The sequence below is a fragment of the Brachypodium distachyon genome, chromosome 5, assembly GCF_000005505.3.
Source record: "Brachypodium distachyon strain Bd21 chromosome 5, Brachypodium_distachyon_v3.0, whole genome shotgun sequence".
Lineage (NCBI taxonomy): Eukaryota > Viridiplantae > Streptophyta > Magnoliopsida > Poales > Poaceae > Brachypodium > Brachypodium distachyon.
This window is the reverse complement of record NC_016135.3, coordinates 13,861,575-13,885,737: the sequence shown is the minus strand read 5'-3', so window position 1 is coordinate 13,885,737 and position 24,163 is coordinate 13,861,575. Positions and strand designations below refer to the sequence as shown.

General features: G+C 50.3%; 4 protein-coding genes across 5 annotated transcripts; 3 read left to right on the top strand and 1 right to left on the bottom strand.

Annotated features, from left to right (window-relative positions):
• The first annotated feature begins 814 nt into the window (after positions 1–814).
• LOC100836297 (zinc-finger homeodomain protein 8) lies at positions 815–2,157 on the top strand. The gene has a single exon (XM_003579733.4). The coding sequence runs from the start codon at positions 926–928 to the stop codon at positions 1,781–1,783; it is 858 nt and encodes a 285-aa protein (XP_003579781.1). The 5' UTR covers positions 815–925; the 3' UTR covers positions 1,784–2,157.
• Positions 2,158–11,046: 8,889 nt separating this feature from the next.
• LOC100835989 lies at positions 11,047–13,790 on the top strand. The gene is made up of 2 exons (XM_010241626.2): positions 11,047–11,975; positions 13,452–13,790. The coding sequence occupies exons 1-2, from the start codon at positions 11,281–11,283 to the stop codon at positions 13,723–13,725; spliced, it is 969 nt and encodes a 322-aa protein (XP_010239928.1). The 5' UTR covers positions 11,047–11,280; the 3' UTR covers positions 13,726–13,790.
• Positions 13,791–19,349: 5,559 nt separating this feature from the next.
• On the bottom strand, positions 19,350–21,828 carry LOC100835682. 2 transcript variants are annotated; one of them, XR_002960756.1, is made up of 3 exons: positions 20,340–21,828; positions 19,815–20,232; positions 19,350–19,628 (listed from the first exon to the last, which is right to left on the bottom strand). XR_002960756.1 is itself a non-coding variant. In XM_003579731.4 (2 exons), exons 1-2 carry the CDS (start codon positions 21,741–21,743, stop codon positions 19,870–19,872), a joined length of 1,767 nt encoding a protein of 588 aa, XP_003579779.1. In that variant the 5' UTR covers positions 21,744–21,827; the 3' UTR covers positions 19,643–19,869. The 2 variants fall into 2 exon arrangements, 1 of the variants encoding a protein (XP_003579779.1); XM_003579731.4 differs by lacking the exon at positions 19,350–19,628 and having other exon boundaries at positions 19,643–20,232; positions 20,340–21,827.
• A 226-nt stretch (positions 21,829–22,054) lies between these two features.
• On the top strand, positions 22,055–23,117 carry LOC100835371 (oil body-associated protein 1A). The gene is made up of 2 exons (XM_003579730.3): positions 22,055–22,646; positions 22,741–23,117. The coding sequence occupies exons 1-2, from the start codon at positions 22,112–22,114 to the stop codon at positions 22,914–22,916; spliced, it is 711 nt and encodes a 236-aa protein (XP_003579778.1). The 5' UTR covers positions 22,055–22,111; the 3' UTR covers positions 22,917–23,117.
• Positions 23,118–24,163: the final 1,046 nt, after the last annotated feature.

The window sequence follows — 24,163 nt, the reverse complement described above, 5'->3', positions numbered from 1 at the left end:
TCCTAGATAGGCTCGCTACTTGAGAACCAAGGAATGTTGTTTGCCATGAGCTCACAACTGAAACGTCCTTTTCATGGTTCCACGCCGTTTTCCCTTTGTGCCGAGCATTGCCGGGCAATTAGCCGCTCAAGATAAAAAAGAAGTGCTGACAAGGATCTTGAAGCGACACCAGCTACACGGGGGGCACCACAAAAGATCGCATAGGCGGGGCAGTTAGCCCATACCTCATCCCCCACCTCGGCCCGTCCGATCGCATCGCGGCCGTCCGTGCGCGCGGGCCCAGCACCATCTGACGCCGCACAGTACACCACGGCGCCTCAACGTGGTAGGCCCCTGGTCGCTAACCGCAGTACTAGTGGTAACAGTAGCCTCCGCCACCAACATCGGCTCGACACGTCGCCGCTGTTACCGCCCCTCGTCCCGTCCCGTCACCAAACCCTCCTCAGGCCACGTGGCGCCTCGGCAACGTGATGGCCTCGCCGCCTCTGGCCGAGTTACCGTTCTTAAGCTGTGGTTGATTCCACTTTCACGTCTCGTCGATTTAATATTTTCGAGTAGAGTTCGTTAAAATTTGGATTAATCTAGACATGGCTTCAGATACAGATGTATTCAAATTTACTCAAAGTTAAGATATTTTTTTGAACGGAGGAAGTATTAGATCTGATCCATCTCTCGGCCAAAGTCGTGTGTGGTCATTGATTAACAAATTAATCGAACTTTCGCACCTGATGGTTGGCGGTGAGTGTGTGTGAGACTGTGAGCCGTGTGGTCCATGGCGCGTCGCCACGCGCGGGTAAATAAAACCCCCCATTAGCCGCTGCTTGGCCGGTCGTGTGCTTCTACTTCTACCGCTGCTGGGAGCGAAAGCGATAGCTAGCTATCGAGCGTAGTGGCCACGAGCGAGCGAGTGGCGTTGCGCGCGGACATGATGGATCAGCTGAGCCTGGTGCCCTACGAGGGAGGCAGCGGCGTCGGCGGCGCCGGGGGCAAGTACAAGGAGTGCATGCGCAACCATGCGGCGGCCATGGGCGGGCAGGCCTTCGACGGCTGCGGCGAGTACATGTCGGCCTCGCCGGACTCACTCAGCTGCGCCGCCTGCGGCTGCCACCGCAGCTTCCACCGCCGCCAGGCCGCCGGCGGCAGCCTCACGGGCTCGCCCGTCTTCTTCCGCCCTCCGCCGCCGCCGCCGCACACGCACCACGGCGTGCTGCAGGGCTTCCTCGCGTCCGCGCCCCCGCCCCCGCCGCAGCTCGCGCTGCCGTACCACGCCGTGCCGACGGCCGCCTGGCACCACGGGCTGGGCCTGGACCCGGCCCATACCGCGCGGGCCGGGTCCGAGACGCCGCCCCGGGCCGAGGACTGCAGCCCCGGCTCCGGCTCCGGCGGCCCAGGAGCCGGGGCCGGGATGTTCGGGAGGAAGCGCGTGAGGACCAAGTTCACCCCTGAGCAGAAGGAGCAGATGCGGGCGTTCGCGGAGAAGCAAGGGTGGCGCATCAACCGCGACGACGGCGGCGCCCTCGACCGCTTCTGCCTCGAGATCGGCGTCAAGCGGAACGTCCTCAAGGTCTGGATGCACAACCACAAGACCCACCTCGCATCGCCCACCTTCCGCTCCTCTGCCGCCGCTGTTGCTGCTGCCGCGGGCATCAATCCGGTCGCCGGAGCAGGACCGGGCATCGGCATCACCGGCGTCGGCACCGGCGACGGAGACGACGAGGACACGGATGACTCGCCGCCACGCGCCGCCGTCTCGTCGCCTTCCCCATCCCCCATCAGCGTCTAGCTACCCACAGCTCGCTCGCGCTAATGAGTAACGCGTTCGTTTTAATCACTAGTACTAGGTCTTATCTTAGCTTTAATTAACGTGCTTTTCTGTCACTAGTCAGCATGTGGGCTCGTGTTAATTAGGGATCACCCCTGATCTTCTTCCTGCATGCCTCCCCTGCAGCGGCCGTGCATCGTAGTAGTACGGAACCGACCAAGGGCATATTTGTACTTTTTGTCCACTCTAATTCTAGCTTAGCCGATGTTGTTCTAGGCTCATTATGTGTCTTGTCCTTCTTTAATCGTACTACGGAACTAGTCCTGCAATCTGCAACTAGTGAGTGACTAATCATCGTACTCACATCAAGATTAATGCAGCATTTGTCCGTGGCAGTCGTTGCTAGCTGCAGTGAAGTGCTTTGGGGTCAGTGCCTGGAAACTTCCAACCTGCATTTTGCTGCTAATCGCAGCGCCCTCTGTCCTTGTTTGGTTGTACTCTGCCCTGCTCGTGTGTCTTTAGACCGACTTATTGTTCCTGCCTTCTGCTCTAGCAAAGCATTGCCGCTCCTGCCGTAGAAGCCGGTCGGTGGCCTGAGTTTTTTTTTTTGTTCCCATTTGCGCCCTGCGGCCCGGCCGGGGGCCATGTTCCGGCCGGCAGCGCAGAATGCAGAAACACGCACGCGGCCGTGGTGGAGCCGGAGCTTTACCTGGAAACCCAGCTTAGCTTATGCTGGTGGTTGTTGCGTTGCCATTCTACTGGCCTTCTTGGGGTGGGGGTGGGGGGGGCTGGAAACTTGCGCGCGTCCGTGCCGCGTTGTCTTATCGGCGTCTCTGTTCCGCGGCCGGGTCTCTGTGATGATGTCGATTAGGCTAGCGCGGTGCATGGCTTTGGGTGCGGGGCAGGATCCGACACGATCCCTCGAGGCCTCAACCTTGATCTCTCTCTATCTCCTCGGTGGGACTTGGCCTCTCGCGCGTGGTTTTGTTGTCGCTTGCCTTTGTAGTTCCGGCGTGTCGGTCGGTCGCTTTGATCTGGATGCTACGATGAGAACCAGGGCGGAGCTAAGGGCATCAACAGCGGGGCGATGTATTTTGTGTCCGTTTTGGTCTTTTTTGGTCCGTGGTCTGTTTTGGGTCTACTGCTGTTCACTTATTTGGTCCACTTTATTACGCATAGACATGCGGGTCAGGGGAGGAAAAATGACCAAGATAAGGATCGAGGCGGACCGAGCGCAATGCCAAAACGACCGTCCGCCCCGACCCATTCCGGGAGCAAAGTTGGGAAGGAAATGGGTCACGTCCGGACCAAAAAACCGACCGGAGTGTCCCTTTGGTCCAAAACGGACGTATGCGTCGCCTCGCTGGACGTGACCTAAAGCCGAGGCTGTGCCCCTGGTAGCTTGCACCCACCGTGATAGCCACAAGTTTTCCCTGGAGGCATTTGCACCCATCGTGATAGCCACAAGTTTTCCCTGGAGGCATTTGCACCCGTCGTGATAGCCACAAGTTTGTCCTCTTGTTCTCTTCTCTCTCCCACTTTTAACTTCTCTCTCTCCCACTTGTAATTAGAATGGCTGACAACTTTTGCTCTTCTTTTTTTCTTTCTCTCTCACTTTTAAGTATATTATGATACATGACATATTTTTAAGTATATATTTAGTACATTATGGTATGTGAATTGTAGGTTAACAGTTTCTAAATATCTCATGTACATGAATTTATTGTACGAGTACATCATATGGTACATCACATGTACCTTAACAATTTTTAAGTATCTCGTGGACATTACGAGTACATGGAGGTATATGATATGAGTACATGAAGGTACATCACAGATACAGTTACAAGTATCTCATCAACGGTAAATCATATCATGTGCCGGGACAAAATTAGAACACAAACATTCATAAATAACCAGTACCTCGTCGTGTACCATGGGTACATGATGGTACTCAAAAATCATAGCACAAACATTCAAAGAAGAAACCACAACATTAAAAAATCATATGGTATATGATGGTACTCCAAAATTAAAGCACAAATCATGGCACATGATGGATCCAAAAATAATAATCACATGGTACATCAAAAATCAAAATAAAAAATCGCAGCACAAAATCACCCGGACAGAAGCTCTGCGCGGAGGAGCCCAGGACGGAGCTCCACGTGGCGGCAGGGGCGGTGGCGAAGGAGCCCGGGACGGAGCATGACGGCGGCAGAGGATCACAGGGGCAGCAGAAGCCGACCCCGTGGCGCTGCCGTGCTGGCCTACATGGCCTGGGACCCGGCTTACCCTTGGGACCCACGCGTCGGTTAGGGCGAAGCCTGGCAATCGACCAGAGGCGACACGTTCCGGGAACTAACGTTGCCGGCCCACGCCCAGGGGCTACTGTCGCACCAGTGGCCCACGGGGTCCTACTGATGCTGGACGCGTGGGTCGCAATGGTTGGGATCCCGCAAGGGAAGCTTCCTGGGCAGGGCGGTCCCGGGGAGCTCTACCCCGCAAGGCCAGGGAACAGGCCCCAGCAAAGACGCTTACTGGCATGACCATCATATCAGAAGGTTAGAGCTCTGATACCATTGACAAAGTTAAGACCAAAATCCAAGGCAAGAAGGATGTCTTCCCGCCACCATGTCCCGAGAAGCGCCGTCTCGGGAAGCGTCGTGCCTGCAAGCACAGGGCGTACTACCCCCCGCAACGCACCTGGCCCACACAGTCAGGTTCCCCTCGGCAACCCTTGCCCGGGCCTACAGGTGGGGCACGGGAACAGTGAAGACAGAGGCATTAAATGCTCCGACAAGGCTAGAGCGGACCGTCTAATCAAGCGTAGCGAGCCTACGACGGTGAAACTACAACACGTTTTGCTCCCTGTACACAGTAGTTCGATCGTTGCATGTAGCACAGCGTGGCTCGGCCGAGCCACCTCACTTGTTTTCTCGACACTTATTTAGCTAGCGTGTCACGTGGTAAATACGAGCACCTGTGGTATCCCCTTGAATATAAAAGGAGGACCAATGCCACTGGTAAAAGGATTTGGAATCAGTCTAAGGACAATACGTAGCAAGTATCACAAGTAGCTAGCCGGGGAGCACCCCCTGCAACCTATAAGAACAAGCAAATCAGTGGAATACCAACACAAAAGCAGGACATAGGGTGTTACACCTTCGGGTGGCCCGAACCTGGGTAAAACGATCTGTGTCACATTTCATGTCATTGGTCACGCCGGCGATCGCCGAAGCGATCCTTGTCGCCCTCCACCGACCTACAAAAGGGGGTGTCCTGCATCCCCGGTGCCGGAGTCCCATACTCCGACAGAAACTAAATACCTCGGACTCTTAGTCCTAGAAGGAAAGATGAAGGATGGCAAGTTCCAATAAGTGAAAGACAAAATGCTGAAGCGTTGCTCTTATTGGGCTGAAAAGTACCTATCTTGCGGGGGCAAAGAAGTTCTTATAAAATCTGTCATCCAGGCCATCCCGACCTACTCTATGAGTGTTTTCAAGCTCTCTGTTGCCTTGTGTGAAGAGCTCTCCCACATCGCTCGGGACTTTTGGTGGGGCGACGAAACGGATCGCCGCAAAACTCACGAGATGAGTTGGGAACATCTGATCCACCCCAAGACCTTCGGCGGTATGGGCTTCAGAGATCTCCGCCTGTTTAACCAAGCCCTTCTTGCGAAACAAGCTAGGCGCCTTCTGATGTTCCCAAACTCCCTCTGTGCCCAACTCCTTAAAGCCAACTACTATCCAAATGGGAGTCTGACTAATACTGTCTTTCCGCAAGTCTCTTCGCCTTGTTAGCAGTGGATCCAATTTGGCCTTGAGCTCCTCAAAGAAGGCATCATCCGGTGAATCGGTTCTGGAAAAAATATTCAGATTTGGCGACACAATTGGATACCCCGTGGTAACCTGAAAGCAGGCCCTCCGAGAACCAGATTTACGACCCCTCCCTCTACACTCGGAAGATGTCATCGCCTGGCACTTTGAGAATTTGGTACCTTCTCCGTCAAGAGCGCCTACCGCCTCGCTCTTAATCTGAAGCACAACTTGTCCGCTTTGAGCTCCAGCACACCACTGGATGGCCACCGTGACCTGTGGAACCTGATCTGGAAGGCGTCGATCCCTCCCAAAATCAAGGACTTTGCCTGGAAGCTCGCGACGAACACTCTCGCTGTCCAAGCCAACCGCCATGCCCGAAACATGGATGTTCTACCTACTTGCACAATTTGTGATATAGAGGCTGGAGATGGCTTTCGTGCAGTAATGTCTTGTACTAAAGCCAGAACGCTTAGAGAACGCGTCAGGAAGAATTGGGCTCTACCGCCAGAGCTCGAGCTGCAATTTTTTGGGAAGGATTGGGTCCTCCTGCTGCTGAATAAAAGTGATATGGACAGAAGGGTCAGGCTGCTCTTTCTCTGGTGGCGTGCTTGGCACCTCAGGAATGATATTATCTTCGCTAAAGGTGATGCTTCAGTTGAGGCCTTGGCCCATTTTATCTTCAACTATGTGGACTCGTTGTCTCACCTGAAAGTCGCCGGCCCTCCTGTGACCGTTAAAGGTAAAGCTCATGCCTCTACCATGCTTCCCAAGACCGCTCCTTCCCCCAGTTTCCACTCCTGCCACTGGAATCCTCTGCCACCGGGCTCCATTAAACTAAAGGTGGATGCGAGTTTTCGGCCGGACACCAACCTTGCTGCCTGGGGCGCAGTGTTACGTGACTGTCGTGGAACGGTCCTTGGCTCTGCTTGGGACTCTGTTCCAAACTTCCCGGATCCAGAGATGGCCGAGGCGGTCGCCTGCCTAGAAGGTTTAAAGCTGTTCGCAGCTGGTCTCCCCTTCCTCTGATCCTGGAATGTGACTGCTTGTCGGTCGTCCAGGCGATCAACAACAGCTCAAGAAACCGGTCCTCCATTGCTGGCATCGTCGCTTCCATCAAGGAAACCTTTGGCGGTGCCCCTGGAATCTCCTGCCACAAAGTTGATTGCCAAGCGAATGCGGCGGCTGACGGTATTGCTCGTTGGTGTATTAGTGTGTTGAGAGGGGGTGTGTTACGCGACTTTGTGCCATCCTGCGTGACGAGCCAAGTTGCAACCGACTGTAACCGTATTCTCGATGAGTAATATAAACCCCCAACTTCAAAAAAAAAATCTTGTGTGGTTACTAAACTGAGATGGTTTATTGTGAGCTATTGCATCATCACCTGTAATAATTTCGTAATTGAGTTCATGTTTTAGCCGAATTACTTGTGATATTTTGCATATATGTGATTGTCCTTAATTATATCGCTGGACCCAAACTTTCTTTCCCCCTAATCTCTCAATGTCTGCTTGTGTAATAAAATTACTATTTTGATGTTTCTATCCCATTCTCTTATAAATTTCTTTTGCCCATGTCTTTGATGTTTACTAGTGTTAGTGTTTTATTATCTAAAGTAAAACAAAATACCAGAAATAATGCATCACTCTGTACCTCGAATCCCATAATTGCTTGTGTTTTATTTCGGATAATTGCTTGTGCTGTTCAGAGGTCGATCATCGTGTGTTTCCTTAAGTGGGGAAAATCTTGTTTTGTTTGATTCAAATCCCGAAAACAGTTCATAGGATCTAGCTTTAACCGAGCATCGTCGGCGTTGCCTAGTCTCTGTGGAGAACCTCGACAAACACTACTATATTTGCTTTGATCACACGCCCTCATCAATTTCTTCCAAATTGTTTTCTTCTTCCCCTTCCGCCCCCTCCACACCCATGCCGGCATCAAAATCACCTAGCGGTGTGGAATCAATGTTGACCACATTCTCCGCCAACAATTCCACATACGACGAGGGAAGCGAATTATAATCAAAGCTACAAGAACGGAAATTAAAAGCAATTTCATCGAATCGCCTTAGTAAATCTCGCCGGAATCGAGTCCGAGTGCTGAAACCTTTACCTCTCAAGCATTTCGTTGAACTGTTGTGTCGGAAGCACTGCCGCCGTAGCAGCCGAACGAGGGGGTATGCCTCGAGATGCCGCCATCTTCCTCCCACGCCCGGCCGTCAGCTTCATCTGCCTCCATTCACCTCGGTCACGTCTGAGGCAGCAGCCGCAGGCGCTTGACGCGGGACAGAAGGTGCCCTTGCGGTCAAGGCTTCTCCCTACCTCTTTTGTTTCGAAGCAGCCAACACAGAGTTGCCGACGGAGGCGAGGAAGGCGCTGCCGGAAGTCGCTTGGAGTAAGATTTGCCGTCGGAGTGAACCGCCAGGAACCGCCGTGGAACCGTAGTACGACGATTTGGGGTACTCCATGCCGGAGTTTGTGGGGAGGTGGTTGGCCTGATGGACCTCGGGCGAGTAGATCGGCAGCGGCGACGGCGACGGCGACAGCGACAGCGAGTGGTTGGAGCTCGACGCACATTGGATATTTCCCTCCCGCCAAGGAGTTCAGCGGAGTTTCGGTTCCACGCCACTCTTATCTCCACCCCACGTGTATGGGTTTTCTCGCCCGGGAGATCACATCCCCAAAAAGAGTATCGGGCGGGGGGGGGGGGGGGGGGCTCGGTTACTCCTAAGAGTATCCAGAAGTGTTTGCTTATTTCAATTGTTTGGTGCTGATCGGCAACGCAATGACAGAGGTTGCGATGACATCGTGAATAAAGGTACTCTGCTTCTTCATCTGTTGTGGTGGTGCCTTAACGGACGGTGCTGTGGAGCTAGAGATTTTTAGTCCCCGTAGGTTTAGTGTCCTTGATCTTGTGGATCAGAGAGGATACGAAAGGAAATTAGAATATAGAGGATTTCTTTTTTGCATATTTCCATCGAAAAGTTCGCGTGGGGACAAACACCAAACACGTCTTTCGATCTGAGAACTAAAAAGCGAAAAGACATACCACACCAGGGTCCATCGTGGCAGCCACGTGTCACAATTCGGACTAAAACGACCGCTAATCACCTGATTAACAGGTTGATGTGCCATCCGGCCACGATTTACAAGTTTTTTATAAAATAAAAGGTGCATGGCAAGTCCTATAACTATGCGAGGTATGTCAAGTGAATCCTAATTGTTTTAAACTGCATATTTGGATCACAGTTCTTTTATTATTGTACACACGTGGTCCTAAACGAGCCTTAGAAGGTGCTGATCGGCCAGGTGAGCGCCATGCCGGCTAACTGCTCGGTCATGGTCATCGGAATATGCAAATAGAGCCAAATAGCGCAAGACAAGTTGTAATTGTAATTTAATTTTAAATCTCAATCGGCTTAGAAAATATATTTTTCCTATCAATTAAAAACCGAACTTTGTGGATATGTCCATTTATAGAGGCGAATAATTTGCTTGGTCATTTGGCCCCTGAACAGTATCGTGGTTGTATCGTTGCAAAGGGGTCATTTGACATCTGATCTGATGAGACTTTAGCAGCATGACTGTTTTACAAACAAAAAGAAACACAAAATAGGTCTCCCAGTTTGAGTTGCCCTGACCGCCGGCCTCCACCCGGACACTCCGCCGCCGCCGGCCCCCCACTAGCGATGTCAACGGCTCGTCCACTGGGCTTTCCGGTTCTGTCCGCTTTGCTCGCAACGTATCAGAGCAGCTGCCGCTGGCAGCCGCAAGTCCACATGCCGTTGTCCAGCGGCACCGCGGCTGAGCCGTAAAAACTGATCGGCACATCAAATACGTACAACAGAAATAGATATTGCTGTTTGGCTAACGGTTGATTCGGTGGACCTGTACTAATTCGAAGAGATATTCAGTTTAACCGTAAGATCAATCCGTGGAAGAAAATACAAAGAAAGAGACACTTTCAAGATGATCCTCTGAATTTTCAGGAAGAACATACAACAAAAAGGCAACAGAAAACTCTGAATTTTGTTGTACTAACTGTTATTGTAATAACTGTAAGAAAATACAGAAAGTCACATCAAATACAACAGAAAACTCTGAAAATACAAAGAAAGAGACACTTTCAGAGAAGATCCTCTGAATTTTCAGAAAGAAAATATTCAAAGATCAATCCATGAAACTGTTGTACTAACTGTAAGATCTTCTGAATTTTGTTGACATTTACTTGTGCTATCAGTTGCACAAAGATAAAAATAAAAAACAACACGATTAACTCATGGAACAGGCTATTTTACGGACAACCAAAAGTTTTTTAGAGAAGTATTACTTCCTTGGATTAGCCGCTCTGAGCATAGCCATCCAGTTTGCTAAACTTTCTTTCATGAGGGTACTGTAGTTCAGAACAATGCTCCTCTCGTGGCTGCGCATCTGGTGGTTGCTCCTCTCGTGACGGCGCAGCCTCCGTGAGATCGGGCGGCGGCGAACGTTGAAATCGACCGGCTGAGGGCGACGATGTGTTGCCTCCCTGAGATCTGACGGCGGCGGCGGCAGAGGGCGATGAGGCGCTGCCTCGCTGGGATCGGGCGGCAGCGGCGTCGTGGGATCGAGCCGTGGAAGATGCTGGGCTTTGTGGCGCCCGTTGGATGAAGTGGGCTTGTCCACTTGGACCGGGTGGTGTTAATGGACGCCACTTAACATCAGTTAACGGGTTTTTCATGGACGGCTGAAGTGGGCTCGCGGACGAGCGGCTGCCGTTGACATCGCTACCCCCCACCCCACCCCACACCACCCCAATCCAGTTCACCGCTGCTCTGCGCTGCGCGCGGAGTCCCGCGGAATGGTAGCTGCTGCCCTTGTTTTCTCCCAGCTCACTGCATCTCATCGATGTAGGTACATGCTGCTGCTGTTTTGTACCGGATCCATCAGAGTTGTTGTCGCGTTTTTCCAACCCCGTGAAGGGCTGGCTAACGAGCATGCTCGGTTCGTTAAGAGATCGGGTCGTTAAGATCGTTATCGTTAACGATCTGAGACCATTGTTCGGCTTGGTTCGTTAAGAGCTCGCGAGCGCTTGTTAAGCTCGTTAAGATAAATAGATGGCATGCTGATTTAAATTTTTGGGCATTACTTATTTGTTTGGGATAAATTTTGGCAACAAATAAAATATATCAAAAGTTAAACAACGCTATAAAGATTGAAAATAACACAACAAAAGAGAAATAACAACACAATTCCAACAGCAAAATAAATTCCAGTAGCCACTCACAAGTAACGTACGAGACAAGCTCGCTAACGAGCTTAACGAGCGCTCGCCGAGTTCGCTCGTTAAGATCGTTAAGCTTAACGATCAAAAAAAAATCATGTTTGGATTTTTAGTTAATGAACCGAATTTTTAACGAACCGAGTTACCGAATGTTCGATCTTTTCGTCGAGACCTCCCCGTCGTTCCTCTTTGTCCATCCCCATCCCCTGTTCCGACTCCGACACCGATTTGTTGTCGATCCAAATAGAGAATCCAGATCGAAAACCAATCGCCGCTAAATCTCCATTGTATCGATGCCTCTATTTAGTCGCAGGGTAGCCCGCCCCACACAACACCATCGAGCTAAATTAATTCTTCTCCGAGCGATGGCTAGGAAGGATCTGTTCTCTCGCCGGCGGCAGCGCGCGGCCTGCGACGAGGACCGCCTTAGTGCCCTCAATGGTCAACTCCGCCAGGAGCCTGTTGGCTAGCCAAGCCCACCGGCGCGTGGGCGCGCTATCGCTGGAGGTCTTCGACTTCAGCACCGCCGGCTGCATCAACCGGTTGGTCGAGAAAGCCGTCGATTGCTGGGGCGTTGAGAGTCTTGAGGTTGTGGCCAATTCGACGGGGCCGCTGGCGTATCCGCATCGGGTCTACAGATTCCCCCGTGGTCGCATCAGCAGGAAGCCCGGGGAGTCCCGCCTACGAAGCCTGAAGCTCGGCAATTGCTTGCCCCGCTCTCTCCCGAAGCTCGAGAGCCTCACTGTCTTGGAAGCCGACGTTCTGTTGTGCTCTGACGCAGCCCCGTGCCTTGCGCATGTGAGCTTCCACTTCTCTGTTCAATCACTGAACTACCCGTTCACGCTGTTCCTCAAAGATGCCATCACCATGAGGGATCTCGTGCTGCGGCTTACTGGGCCAGAGATGTGGATTCTGCCTACTGAGAATCCTTTTTCTCGGATGCCCAATCTGAAGAAGCTGCTTGTTGCGGATGTGCCTTCCTCCTGGGATGTCTCATGGCCTCACATCCTCATCCAGGAAGCACCACTGCTTGAGACGCTTCATGTCCATGTCTCCCAATGCCAAGAGGAGGAGCCAGGTCAAAATATCTCCTACTTGCAGCCCTCGGCTTCTCAGCAACCCCAACATTTGAAGTCTATTTCGACAAATAGACATCCCACTCTATTTCGACAAAACACATCTCGAGGCGAAACTATTTCACAAGATGAACTCGGCGCAAAATTATTTCATAAATCTAACCCATTTGCTCAGCGCCCGACATCACGGCGCTATCCTCCACAGCTCAGCGCCTCTACTCGAGGCGCTATCTCCTGGCCAGCGTGGAGAAGCCCAGGCAGCGTGGCCAGCCCAGGCCGCACACACATTTGTGTAGCACCTAAGGCACGGGCTCTATACTCAAAGGCTTCGCGCCTGAGATCTGGGAGCTATGCTATTTAAAATTTGAGGCGGATTTTCGTTTCGCCTGAGAGAGCAAGCAAATTTTTTAAGTTCATGGGTTTCTCTCTTTCTGTTCTGCCTCTGCTCCGCTCTAACCGAAGCCGCCGCCACAGCCGCGGGCACAGGCCACACCTGCCGCCACCCTCGGTCGATTTGGATGCTTCTTTGAAGCGATGCTGACGCTGTCCTGACTAACCGGAGCACCTACGTAAGTAACGCGGAATACAGATCTCAAATCATTGTACTTTGTTACTACGATATACCAAGGTGAGGATTACGTCTTTTTACCACCATAGCGTAGGCATACGAAGATTAATGAAGTTTGATCGTAGATCGAATCAATAGCTAGCATTATAGATTTTCCAAACGACAGGCAGACTATGGTTGTATCTATTGGCTATTGCCGTCTTGACGCTTCAAGTCTACACGTACGGAACTGTATCTATCTAGATGTATTTTGAAAGGACATATCATGTCTTAGCAGAATTACAGTATTTTTATGGATTGATCAAAGACTTAAATATGGATAATAAATCTGGACGATCATTGATACTGCTCATCGGCCAATCATTGATAGAGCTGTTTATGTCCAAAAATATTAGTGAGTCATTCAGTCAACTTCAACAGTGTGGTTTAGCGTCCACGGATTAGGCATGTTTCTAGCATGACAGTTTGCTCTTGATAATTGATATGATGCTAGGGTGTGGAGCTCTCCACACATGACTCGCCATGACAAGAGGTTTGATTAGCTATGATGGTTTAGCTGGACGATTCCATTGCTGTGGCTCCTGCAGCCTCCGCTGCTACTCGGCGTAGCTCTTATGCTTAGCAGGAGGGAGTATGTATGGATATACACATGCGTGCAAGATCTTCTTTGTGCCGTGAAACACTAGGTGAAATTTTCCTAGACAGAGATGCAAAAAGCTAGTGCATGGGACATGACCATAGCTCCCAGCTCCTAGGCGCTAAGCCCGTGGGTATAGCGCCCGAGCCTCAGGCGCTACACAACCGTGTGTGGGGCCTGGGTTGGCAACGCTGGCAGCCGATTGCGCCTTGCGGAGAGGCGCTGAGCTATGGAGGATAGCGCCATGCTGTCTGGCGCTGAACAAAAGGGTTAGATTTGTGAAATAGTTTTACGCCTAGTTCATTCTGTAAAATAGTTTTGGTTCGAGGTCTATTTTGTCGAAATCGACACATTTGAAGGAGCTGGTGGTCATTGGCTTTCAGAGGACCAAAATACAACTAATTCACCTTGTGAGGTTCATCGTGGATACTTCAACGGCGCTGCGCCGTGTTACTCTGTTCAAGCATGGTCATGTTGAGGACAAAGGACCCTGCGACTGGGAGATGGTGAGCCAGCAAAGCACGTGGAGCAACGAGGAGAAACTCGCTGTCCTGGATGGGATTTGCTGTCCGACAGACCAAATAGAAGTGATTCTAGGTTGAATTTAATGTGTCTCCTGTATATGACTTAAATTATGATGCGTGATTCTAGGCTTGATGTATGTTCTTCAAGAAACAAGGCTGACCAATGCACTGATAATTCTTATTTGCAAGTTGTACTTATAAATGATGGGCCCTTCATCATTCTCCAAAAGAAATACTATGAAGAGGTTGCTTGATGTAATCTATATGCTAATGTAGTACAACTGAAATGTTCTGTTCAGTTATTTGGTGCTGCTTTCTATCTGCATTTGCTGAGTAATGAGGCCATTGTGCTGGAGTATCACTATCCGTGCTTATTCTTTTAGTTACACCGTTATGGACCTCGAGGTGCTACTATGAGATGTCATTAGACTGGTTAAAGGTTTTTGCTCGTCAATTGTACCGTCGAATGCAGATGGATCGATGAGCGATTTTTTTATAATTTGTCGAGAATTATTCTGTTCGGTTTCTAGGCCACATAGAGCTGCATATTTTGTAAGTAGCTGATTGAGTGACTAGTCTTGTTTTGATTATCGTAAGACCGATACTGTGCAAAGCTGATTGATTCCTTAACATGCGTTGTACTGGAGTAGCTCTTTTTTGCTCAGGATGATGCTGACCCTTTCGGTTTTTTACTTGGTTTGCATAAGTATTTAAGTCAAACCATAGATGCTGACCCTTTTGTTTTTTACTTGACCTCAGGAATCTTATGGGCTATTTTAGTAGTAGGAATGCTGCATTCTGCCTGATCAAGTTTGAGTGACTGCTTTCAGCACAGAACAAACAGAGAGATCCGCAGATTTTAAAAATGATAATTAGGATTGCAGGAAGGAAATAAATACGACAAACAGCCAAGAACAGAACTAGGAGGAGAGGGGGGGGGGGGGGGGGGATACGCCCCATATTACTTGAGCAATTGATCATGTGCCTCATATTAGTTTGGCTTTGATCGTTCGCCCTTTTGTTGAACATCTTGATGATCAGGTTACGGAAGGGATGCACAAAACCTATTGTTGTTCTCCTGAAGAATCTTAACTTCGTAGACGAATTCGTTGTTGAGTTAAACGAGGCCTACTTGGTGCTTAAGGTATGTGTCAATTAGTCAATTCTTTTGGCCCTGTTTGATACCATTCGGCGAAGGTTGGTTGTATGTCTGTCCTTAAAACTTAAAAGAAACCTCAAAATAAGATTCCTTGATTCTTTCTGCATTTAGGTGTGGCACTCAAAGCACACCATTTTGTTTGTCCTGTTCAGCCTCTACAATTTCATTATTAAGTGCGTGATTGATCTAACATCTAAGTTATATCAGTTCATTCATTTGCAGTGCCATTAGTTACAGTAAGTTCTTTTCTGATATTTTGTAGTGTTTCTGCTAGCTCGGGCTTAGGGGTTTTGGATGTTTTACAATTGTTTGGGCAAATCAATTTGTTATTTTTTGTTTATGGTGTGTCATGTTTCCTCCAGTATGCCCCTTAGGAGATGTACCACTGAATTTAATTACACAGTACTTCTTCTCTTATATTTCCACATAGTAGAAGTATTGTTCTATTCTATCTACTTGATTCATAGGTGTCTTGGCATGCCCTAACCCTAAAATATCTTGTTCTCCTTATTTTCACCTGCATCGTCAAACATTCATAAATTATTATGTGAAATTTATGTGACTTATTCTCAGACAAATGCAGTAGGATACCAGATTTGACAGGTTTAACAGCTCATTTTTCCAATTATTATACAAATCTTTATACAAATTCCAGCTTGATCAGTTTTCAGCATTACTAACAATTGATCAGCAATTAATGTGTAAAAGGGAGAAAGGGGATCTACATATGTAGTTCTTTCAATGTATTTTGTAAATAACCATACTACTCCCTCCGTCCAACAAAAGATGTCTCAAGTTTGTCAAAATTTGAATGTGTTTAGACATGACTTAGTGTATAGATGCATTCAAATTTAGTCAAAGTTGAGACATCTTTTATTGGACGGAGGGAGTATATATTCCCTCTACGTCCATAAAACTAGCCCACATTTAGTGAGATACATTTTTCTTTTGGCCATGTTCCATAGTGCCATTTATAGAAGTTTTTTTTTTTGATTAAGGACTTTTGCACGTTAACTGGTTTCCAAGATCCCATTACACCTGACACACTAAAATCGATTCTTCTGTTGTAAATTTGCTATGGTGATGGCTGTGGACAAGTATTTTCTATTCAACTCCCAGGGATGTAAGAACATGTTGCTTAACCCAATGGTTAATTCGATGCTTTATGATGGTCTGGAAGCTAAGAATATTTTGCTGTGAAGTTTTAGGACTATTTGATGCGGTGGTAGAGAAAACGGTGTCGAATAAAGTCTAGTTAGGCATTTAAGAAAACGAATATAACAGATGTGCGTGATGCTGTTCTTGGTATTGGAATCTGCAAAGAGACTGTATTTGCTATAGCTTGTATCTGCTGAGCAAACAAACATTATATGTTTTCTAATTATTGCAGCTTTTGTCACAACCAACCTGTAGGCATGAAAGAGGAACGGTCTTTGATAAGCACTCAATGTTCCAATCTTAATCTTGTATAATTTTCTTTTTTCCATCTTATAGTGCAACAATAAGTTAATTGGAATTTGTTTAATCTTATTCCCGAGGTAGACCACCATAAGTCGGTTTCGTGGCATATTATCAAGCATGTGCAACAAAATAGTCAATAAGAAGTAAAATTTATCTTGCCTTCCTCAATTTCGATTTATCGTGTCGCTCACACAATGGCACCTGGGTTTCCTACTGGGCTAAGACTAAGACCAAGTCATCCAACATGAATTTTAATGCGCTTCCTTAAAGATTCTCTGGGCTTCAAGAACCCCAAAGGTTCTGCAAAAAAAAAAGGACAAGAGGAACAGGCCTGCTAATTAGTTTGCAATAGTGAAAATTGCTGCAATGAATATTTGAGTCACATATGTTATTCCCTGGTTTTATGTGATTCTAAAATGGTTTTTAACCTCTTTGCCCATCACACGTAAACATCCTTTGATACATAGTCCGTATTTGATAAGTGGAAAATATCAAAGTGAATTAAGGCAACCTGTAACTTGAATACACAAATAAACAAATATAAACACTATGTCCACACAGGTTTGTTGATTACCACTGGTACACAATAATTGTATTATAAGTTACTGGTAGTGCTTATTCCTTACGATGTAGTGGACTGGAAATGAAATGTCCATTAGGTGTTGATTGCTCTTTAGGAATTGTATGCCCAGTTACCGCCTCATTTCTTATGCAGGTTGGCACTCCTCTTGAGGCACAATTAGTTGCAAGATTTTCATTTTTTCTATGATAGGTGACATTGACGTGAGACTCATTTCATAAAATGAAAGAAAATCTTATGAAGCTTTGTATATCCAAAGCTGCACACAGTTTGATTCATGGTTACTATTGTTGTGTCATGAACTAGGTTCACGACATGGGGGATAATGGTTAGGCCATGTACGATGTGACCCTGGACCCAAGAGGCGAAAGGCAGCCGCACCTCAAGAGCAGGGAGGAGGTATAACTAGATTGATTTATTCTTGCTTGCCTCATAACGATTAAGGGGGCCCTTTATATACGGAAGACTCGACTTGACATTCAAGAAACTAATCTCTATTTTTCTAACAAACCATATCTCAACATTCCTATCTTATCTCGTGCCTAAATAATTTAGGAGATGCTAATGGAATATCGTCCCTTATTTGGATACCTAGGGTTGTGCCCCTATAGGGATGTGCGCCCATGACATTACACCCTCCTTTTTTTAGCAGCTCGTACTCAAGCTGCGGTGGTGGCCACGGCTGAAGTCCGAGGAGGCCCCAAGTGACCGGCCATGGCTGTCATGGTTGTGCAGCAACTTTGACTTTGGATGATGAAGCACCCATCTCCCTGCCACCTTTGGAAGAAGTGGCCTCTCCCTTGCGCCCGCGCCTGAGGGCAGGAACCACCATATTGCTACAGCACGTCTCACCATCTTTTCCTGTGCCTGCCTCGAGAGGCGCTTCTTCCCTGTTGCTGGACAGCCAAGGCGCTTGTTGCTGCTCCTCGCAAGCTTGGCAGGTTGCATTACCACCAGGGCTGGATTTAGTTGTGTCACCCATAGGGGTAGCGACGATGAAACCAGCAGCGGCGGTGAAGGCAATGGCGATGGAGACGAGATCAGCGGTGCTGCAGCTGTTGGGAATATGGTTCTTGGCGTGGCTGCTTTCCATTGATCCACCCACGCGCGGACCTTGGTGCACATTGCATGCACCTTGTCGAGCGCAGCTTTAGCCTTTGCGATCGGGGCTTGCAGTTCATCGAACGCAGCTTTAATCCTGTCGCACGTAGCTTCAAACTTAATTCCGTGGCATCAGGCGTGATGGAGATCCATTTGTAAGCCATTATCACGGAGAGCCATTGTGCTATGTCAGAGGTCATCATCCATTTGCTTCATTTTTTATTGAAGTAACACCAATGGCTCTCGACTAGAGTTATAGTTAGAACAGAAGCAGTTTTTTTTTAATCTTTGAAAGTAATTTATTAAGTAGATTATCAAGTTGCTTTGTTCTTTTTCCTCTTTTCTGTTCTTTTTCCTCTTTTGAAAGACTCCAGATTTTCATGCTTGAAGATTGTCCAGATGCTCTTTTGAAAGACTCCAGAAATTGAGATCCATCTGCTATTCATTCAGAGTTCAGATTGAAGTATGGTGGAATCTTAAGGAGTATATCTGCAAGCTAGATTTTCTTCTCATGCATCTATTGATAGTACTCTTTGCTGTTGGCTTCAATTTTATGAAATTCGAAGTAACTGACATGGTGATGCCTAAAGTTTGCTGGTAACTGGAATATTTGTTGTTTTCTCAGTGTAGGATTGAATATGTGCATAGTTTTGTTACAATGAACCCACCGATGAAACAAAATAAGGTAACAGGAGCACTCTGAAGTGATTTCTAAATATCACAGCCATATTCGAAGTCAATAATATAAATAACTCTTCTTGCAGTAACTACCATGCCAGCTCGACCGGACCTAGGATGCTCTATTGTATGCTCCTTCAGATTTAGAAATTCTGCTAGCGCAGCAACATTGTTGCACTGTCGCCCATCAGATAGTGGGTAGCTTTGATTCTGGTGTCCTGTAATAGTGCAAAAGTTGCCGTTCGTTTTAATAAGCCATTATCCAGATTCCAGACTATCATAGTTGGCCTTAGATCTACTACAGGGCCAACCGGCCAACGATGACTGACCATGCATCGCCGCTAGGATTTCCTCTGGACGCTGCCATGTAAATTGTCTGATGGATGGGCTACCGTTTTACGGAAGAACAAATACTCCAGGTTTTATGAAAGAACAAATAGGGAGCGAACATCGGTTTTCTAGCCCTGCCCTGCAGCGAGACGACCGTAGTTGGCATGGCTACAGAAATAATGTCGTCTTCCATGCAGATTAAAGTTGCGGTAGGCATACGCAAACGCAAGGCAAATGCCATTGTCGGGACTAAAGTTGACACGTGGCGCGATCGCCCGGCACTCTTCTCAATCGCACTACAAGCAGAAATGAAAAAGTAAGAGGCTCTCAGGAAATACGTGAGCTTTAACGAATCTCACCCGTTTATTTGAAGCCGTCGCTGACATGCAATCGAAATCGAACCAAGGTTTTCTCCCGGAGCTAGCCCATTTGATTAGGTTTGACAAAACATATAAGAAAAAGAAAGAAAAATTTGCATTTGTAGTCCTTCCTTTGGGGCACCATCTTATCATCTTATTATGCCTATGGACGTGTTGATTCGCCTGTCATGGTCAATCAAAGCACAGCCGCACAAGACTGCATCGTCCGATCCGTGCTGCTCCAGCCCATTGAGGCCATCAGCGAGCAAGCTTACAACATTGAGGCCATCAGCGAGCATGCAGCGCCGAAACGCTGTTGAAAAGCAATTTCGAGTTAACACCAGGCAACACACATTGAATAACTGAAGGAACATGTTACCAGTACGAAGTTACTAGAACTAAGCTGGAGGTACAACCTACTTAAGTAAGCTACAACATAGAAGCCTAAACGATAGCCACCAAAGCCATGGCTTGGCGATTACGAAACCTGCCAACTAACCAGAACTAGAAGCAAGATTTCCCGTGGACAATGGGCCCTGACGCCCAGATCGAGCCTAGCAAGCGGTGCTCGTCTGGAGGCGGCGAGCCAGGTGCACGAGGTGCCATGTCAGTGCCATCAGGGACAGCACGTTGCACAGGGACGAGTAGCTGTTGAGCTGCTTCAGCCGCTTGTTCAGCCTCACCACCTTGCTCTTGGCCATCTCCGCGTCCCCCGCCGTGGCCTTCGCCGCCTTGGCTGCTCTCGCGTCGTCCAGCAGGACGCGGGTAGCTGCTGCTGACATAGGGGTGGCCGTGGCCGTCGTGGTTGTGGTTGTGGGGGCCGTCGTGGCCACGGTGACCGCCGGCGTGTCGACGACGTCGGACATGTCCCTTCCTCTGCCTTCCTCCTTCTCCACTTTCATCCTCTCGAACATCACCTGTGTAAGAACGGAACATCATAAGAAATGGTTTGGAATGGAGCGACAGGATTAACTTACCTAATTACACGGACAAGACAAATGTTTACAGAAGAGGCTCTACTTACTTTGGTGGCTTTTGGCTCGAGGAGCAGCATGTTGGCGAGGACGAGCCCCAGCGCGCCGAGCAGGTTGAAGCTCTGCGCGCGCGACGCGAGGGAGCTCCGCTCGCGGCCGAGCAGGTGCGCCGCGAGCGCCAGGCCGACGCCGTAGGCCATGGCGCGGAAGTACACCGGGTACAACTTGCTCTGCAGCACGCCCAGCTGCTGCCGCGGCAGCGCCGCGGCCAGGACGTGGCTGGACACGAACGTCACCCACACGCACGCGCCGTAGGCCGTGGCGAAGCCCAGCAGGTGCATCACCGCCGTCGCCGTCCGCGCGGCCTCCATGGGCGCGCCCAGGAGGTACACGGCGGCGTCGGACGCCACGTCGCGGGCGCGCCGAACGATGTCGGTCAGGTTCTTGCTCACCTCGCCGGCCTTCGCCTTGGCGACCTCCTCGGCATGCGCCACCTTCTCGGCCGCGGTCCCGGCAGCGTCTTGCGCGTAATCTTCGGCCCGCTCCGCCATGCCGGAGACCTTGTCCTTGGCGTTCATGGCGGTCTCCTTGGCGCTGTCCTTGGCGTTCCTGGCCGCTTCGGAGACCTTGCCCGTGGCGCTCGTGACGGTCTCAGCCGCGACGTCTTTGGCGCGAGACGCCTTCTCCTTGGCTTCACCGGCCGCTTCAGAGACCTTGCCCGTGGCGCTCGTCACGGTCTCAGCAGCAACGTCTTTGGCGCGTGACGCCTTCTCCTTGGCTTCACCGGCCGCTTCGGACACCTTGTGCTTGGCACTCTTCGCGGTTTCAGCAGCGCCATCCTTGATCTTCTCCTTGGCTTCACCGGCTGCTTCGGAGACTCTGTCCTTGGCGCTCCTCGCGGTCTCCTTGGCCCCCGACGCAGCGTCGAACACCTTGTGCTCCGCTCTGTCCTTGGCATCCGAGAGCGCCTCCCCGGCGCCTTTGGCCGCGTCCTCGGCGCCATGCTTGACGCGCGAGGCCCCTTCTTCCGCGCCCTTGGCCGCGCCGCAGAGCCTGTCCTTGCAGCGCTTCACCGCGCCGAACACCTTGCCCGTGGCGCTCTCCTTGGCCTCGGACAGCTTCTCCTTGCCTTCCTCCGCCACGCCGGCCGCCTTGTCGGCCGCGTCAGAGACCGCGCCGTTCGTCTGGCCACCGTGGAGGGCGTGAGGTGGCGTGATGACGTGTCTCTCTTTGACGACACCGGTGCTGCTGTCGTCGCCCGGGGAGAGCGGGAGCTCGCGCTCGTACTCGACGATGACGACGCGGCGGCCCTCCCGGACGACATGCTCGGCGCCGGCGTGCTGCTGTGCCGCTGGCGGCGGAGGAGCCGGCGACCAGACGCCCGCGGCGGCCAGGGTGCACAGGACGAGGCCTACGGCTACCACGTTTATCATTTTGAGATTGAGATGTCGCATTGGTTGGAACTTGGAAGTGTATCACTAGAGACTGAGGTTGAGCTAAGTGTTCAGGTTCGGACAAGCAGCAGTCGGCCAAAGTCGAACCGCTTAAATCCGCGAGAGGCGGCTGGCCTGAGATGGTTGTAGAAGCATGAAGACTCCTCGGCGGTGGAGCACGTGGCGCTGGACATGGTGACTCGATCGCCCTCCAGGTGACACGCGTGGATCGGACGTGTCCAGCTTCTCCGGGATCCCCAAGTAGCTCCTCGAGGCTCCACACGTGTCCAACAGCACAAGCCCACGCAGGCCATAAAAGCACTCTCTACACACTGCCCCAGCCCCAACTCAGAACCCGCTCGAAACAAAGCCACAAAGATAGACAAACAATGGCGGCCTCGTGCCACGACGTGGATGTCCCCGGGAAGCCGACGGAGACGGGCACCGCTCTGCTCGAGACAGCCACGGGCGCCATCCAGGGGTTCGCCCCGATCAACCAGATCCACCAGCACCTGTGCGCGTTCCACTTCTACGGGGACGACATGACCCGGCAGGTGGAGGCGCACCACTTCTGCGCGCACCTGAACGAGGACATGCGGCAGTGCCTCATCTTCGACGGGCCGGACGCCGGGGCGCGGCTCATCGGGCTCGAGTACATCGTCAGCGAGGAGCTGTTCCTCACGCTGCCCGACGAGGAGAAGCCGCTGTGGCACACGCACGAGTTCGAGGTGAAGAGCGGCGTGCTCTTCATGCCCGGGGTGCCCGGCGTCGTCGAGCGCCGGGACCTCGAGAAGGTGGCCAAGACCTACGGCAAGACCATCCATTTCTGGCAGGTTGACCGCGGCGACGCTCTCCCGCTCGGCGTCCCCCAGATCATGATGGCCCTCACGCGCGACGGCCAGCTCCGGCAGGATCTCGCCGATTGTACGCATGTTCACATTATTGTGTCAGTTTCTTGTTTTGGGGGGGTCGATGACTCAGTAGTGGGGATTGTGTGTTTTGTGTGTGTTCACTGCAGGTGTGGAGAAGAAGTACGGCGTGTCGTTCCAGAAGGAGAGGGAGAACAGAGCGTACATGAGCGGGCCGGCGCACGGCATCCACCCGCTGGCCAACGCTGCTGGGAAGGGCTTGAAGACGGATATCCGCGAGGTCGATCTTCCAACGGCGATTGCTGGAGCCAGGATTTTCACCTGATGTCGTCCACGACCAGTGTGTCTGTACGTGTGTATGCGTGACGTGCCGGACGGCCTGCTCGAGATAGGCTAGTTCATTACCCCTCTCCAGTACCCTTGTGAAGTGTTGTTAGCTAGTACTCGATCCTAGTCGTGAAGTGTTTTAAGTGTGAGTTTCGAAATAAATGGTAATGATGGGAAGCTGTTAGGCATATGTATGTGAGCCGATCGTTCCTTACTGCTGATAGAAAGCTGTACTGATCTGAGCCAACTCTGATAAGACTTACACATGGGCGGCCCTGCCAGCCCGGCCCGAAGCCCATGTACAGGGCCGGGCTTGGGCTTCGCTTTTCTGCCCAAAGCCCAGCCCGAAAGCCCAAAAAACCTCGCAATGTGTTAAATGGAGTATTTTTTAGAAAAAATAGATATGTAAATACATTTCTTTATTTAAAAATAATTATTTCAATACTTAAATGCCCTATTTTCCGTGCTTGGGCCGGGCCGGCTCGGGCTTCAGATTTAATCATGAGGCTGAGGCTTTTATGAATCCCGGCTCTGGGTTTGCCATAAGAGTAACACCATCGATAAGAGAAACCCACGGCAACCAGCGGGTCATTTCTTCGTATAGTAAGTAATAGACATGGAGAATTGCACCGAAGGCCCATCCCTGCCTGCGACGATTCAGAGATCGCTGCATCCCATCGTGGATAAGAACCTGTACAACCTTGTCCGCCGCCGCCGCCGATCGATCAAGTCCGACGAAACACAACTGACAACTCGTGGCTCCATCAGCTTTACTCACACTTGCAGAATGGGGCCAGATGATCCATTAACTTGTATTTCGAGCCACCGTGGAGTCCAGACAAGTTTACCTTTTTGAGTTTAAGCCCTTCGGTATGTTTTTTAGGTCCCTCTGTTCCCATGCCAGTTGTAATTATGCAAAAACACGTTTATTTTCTCATTCATGTATCCCTACCCTTTTGATTGCTTTCCATGCGAGCTGTTTCATCTCCACATCAAGGGCGACGGAGGAGGCGATCAGTTTGATCGCGGAGGTGGTGTGGTGGCAACGATGGCGACCGAGTCGCGACTCCGGCGCTTCGATTTGGTGGAAGACAGGCTTCAGGCTTCTATGTAATCCATATCAGTCACCGAGGGGTTTCTATAAAATTAACAATGCCATCAGCGCGTGCCTAATCCACAGTGGCAACACAGTGTCAACCCCCCCCCCCCCCTCACCCCCCGATTCGCTGTGACCAATGGTGAGTC

What these genes read in the sequence shown, in the direction of transcription:
- LOC100836297 (XM_003579733.4), top strand. Translation starts at nt 926, where the DNA reads ATGATGGATCAGCTGAGCCTGGTGCCCTACGAGGGAGGCAGCGGCGTC.
- LOC100835989 (XM_010241626.2), top strand. Translation starts at nt 11,281, where the DNA reads ATGGTCAACTCCGCCAGGAGCCTGTTGGCTAGCCAAGCCCACCGGCGC. An exon ending in CAGCAACCCCAACATTTGAA is followed by an intron (nt 11,976 to 13,451) that starts GTCTATTTCGAC and finishes TTTTGGTTCGAG; the next exon opens with GTCTATTTTGTCGAAATCGA.
- LOC100835682 (XM_003579731.4), bottom strand. Translation starts at nt 21,743, where the DNA reads ATGCGACATCTCAATCTCAAAATGATAAACGTGGTAGCCGTAGGCCTC. An exon ending in TCGAGCCAAAAGCCACCAAA is followed by an intron (nt 20,233 to 20,339) that starts GTAAGTAGAGCC and finishes GTTCTTACACAG; the next exon opens with GTGATGTTCGAGAGGATGAA.
- LOC100835371 (XM_003579730.3), top strand. Translation starts at nt 22,112, where the DNA reads ATGGCGGCCTCGTGCCACGACGTGGATGTCCCCGGGAAGCCGACGGAG. An exon ending in CCGGCAGGATCTCGCCGATT is followed by an intron (nt 22,647 to 22,740) that starts GTACGCATGTTC and finishes TGTTCACTGCAG; the next exon opens with GTGTGGAGAAGAAGTACGGC.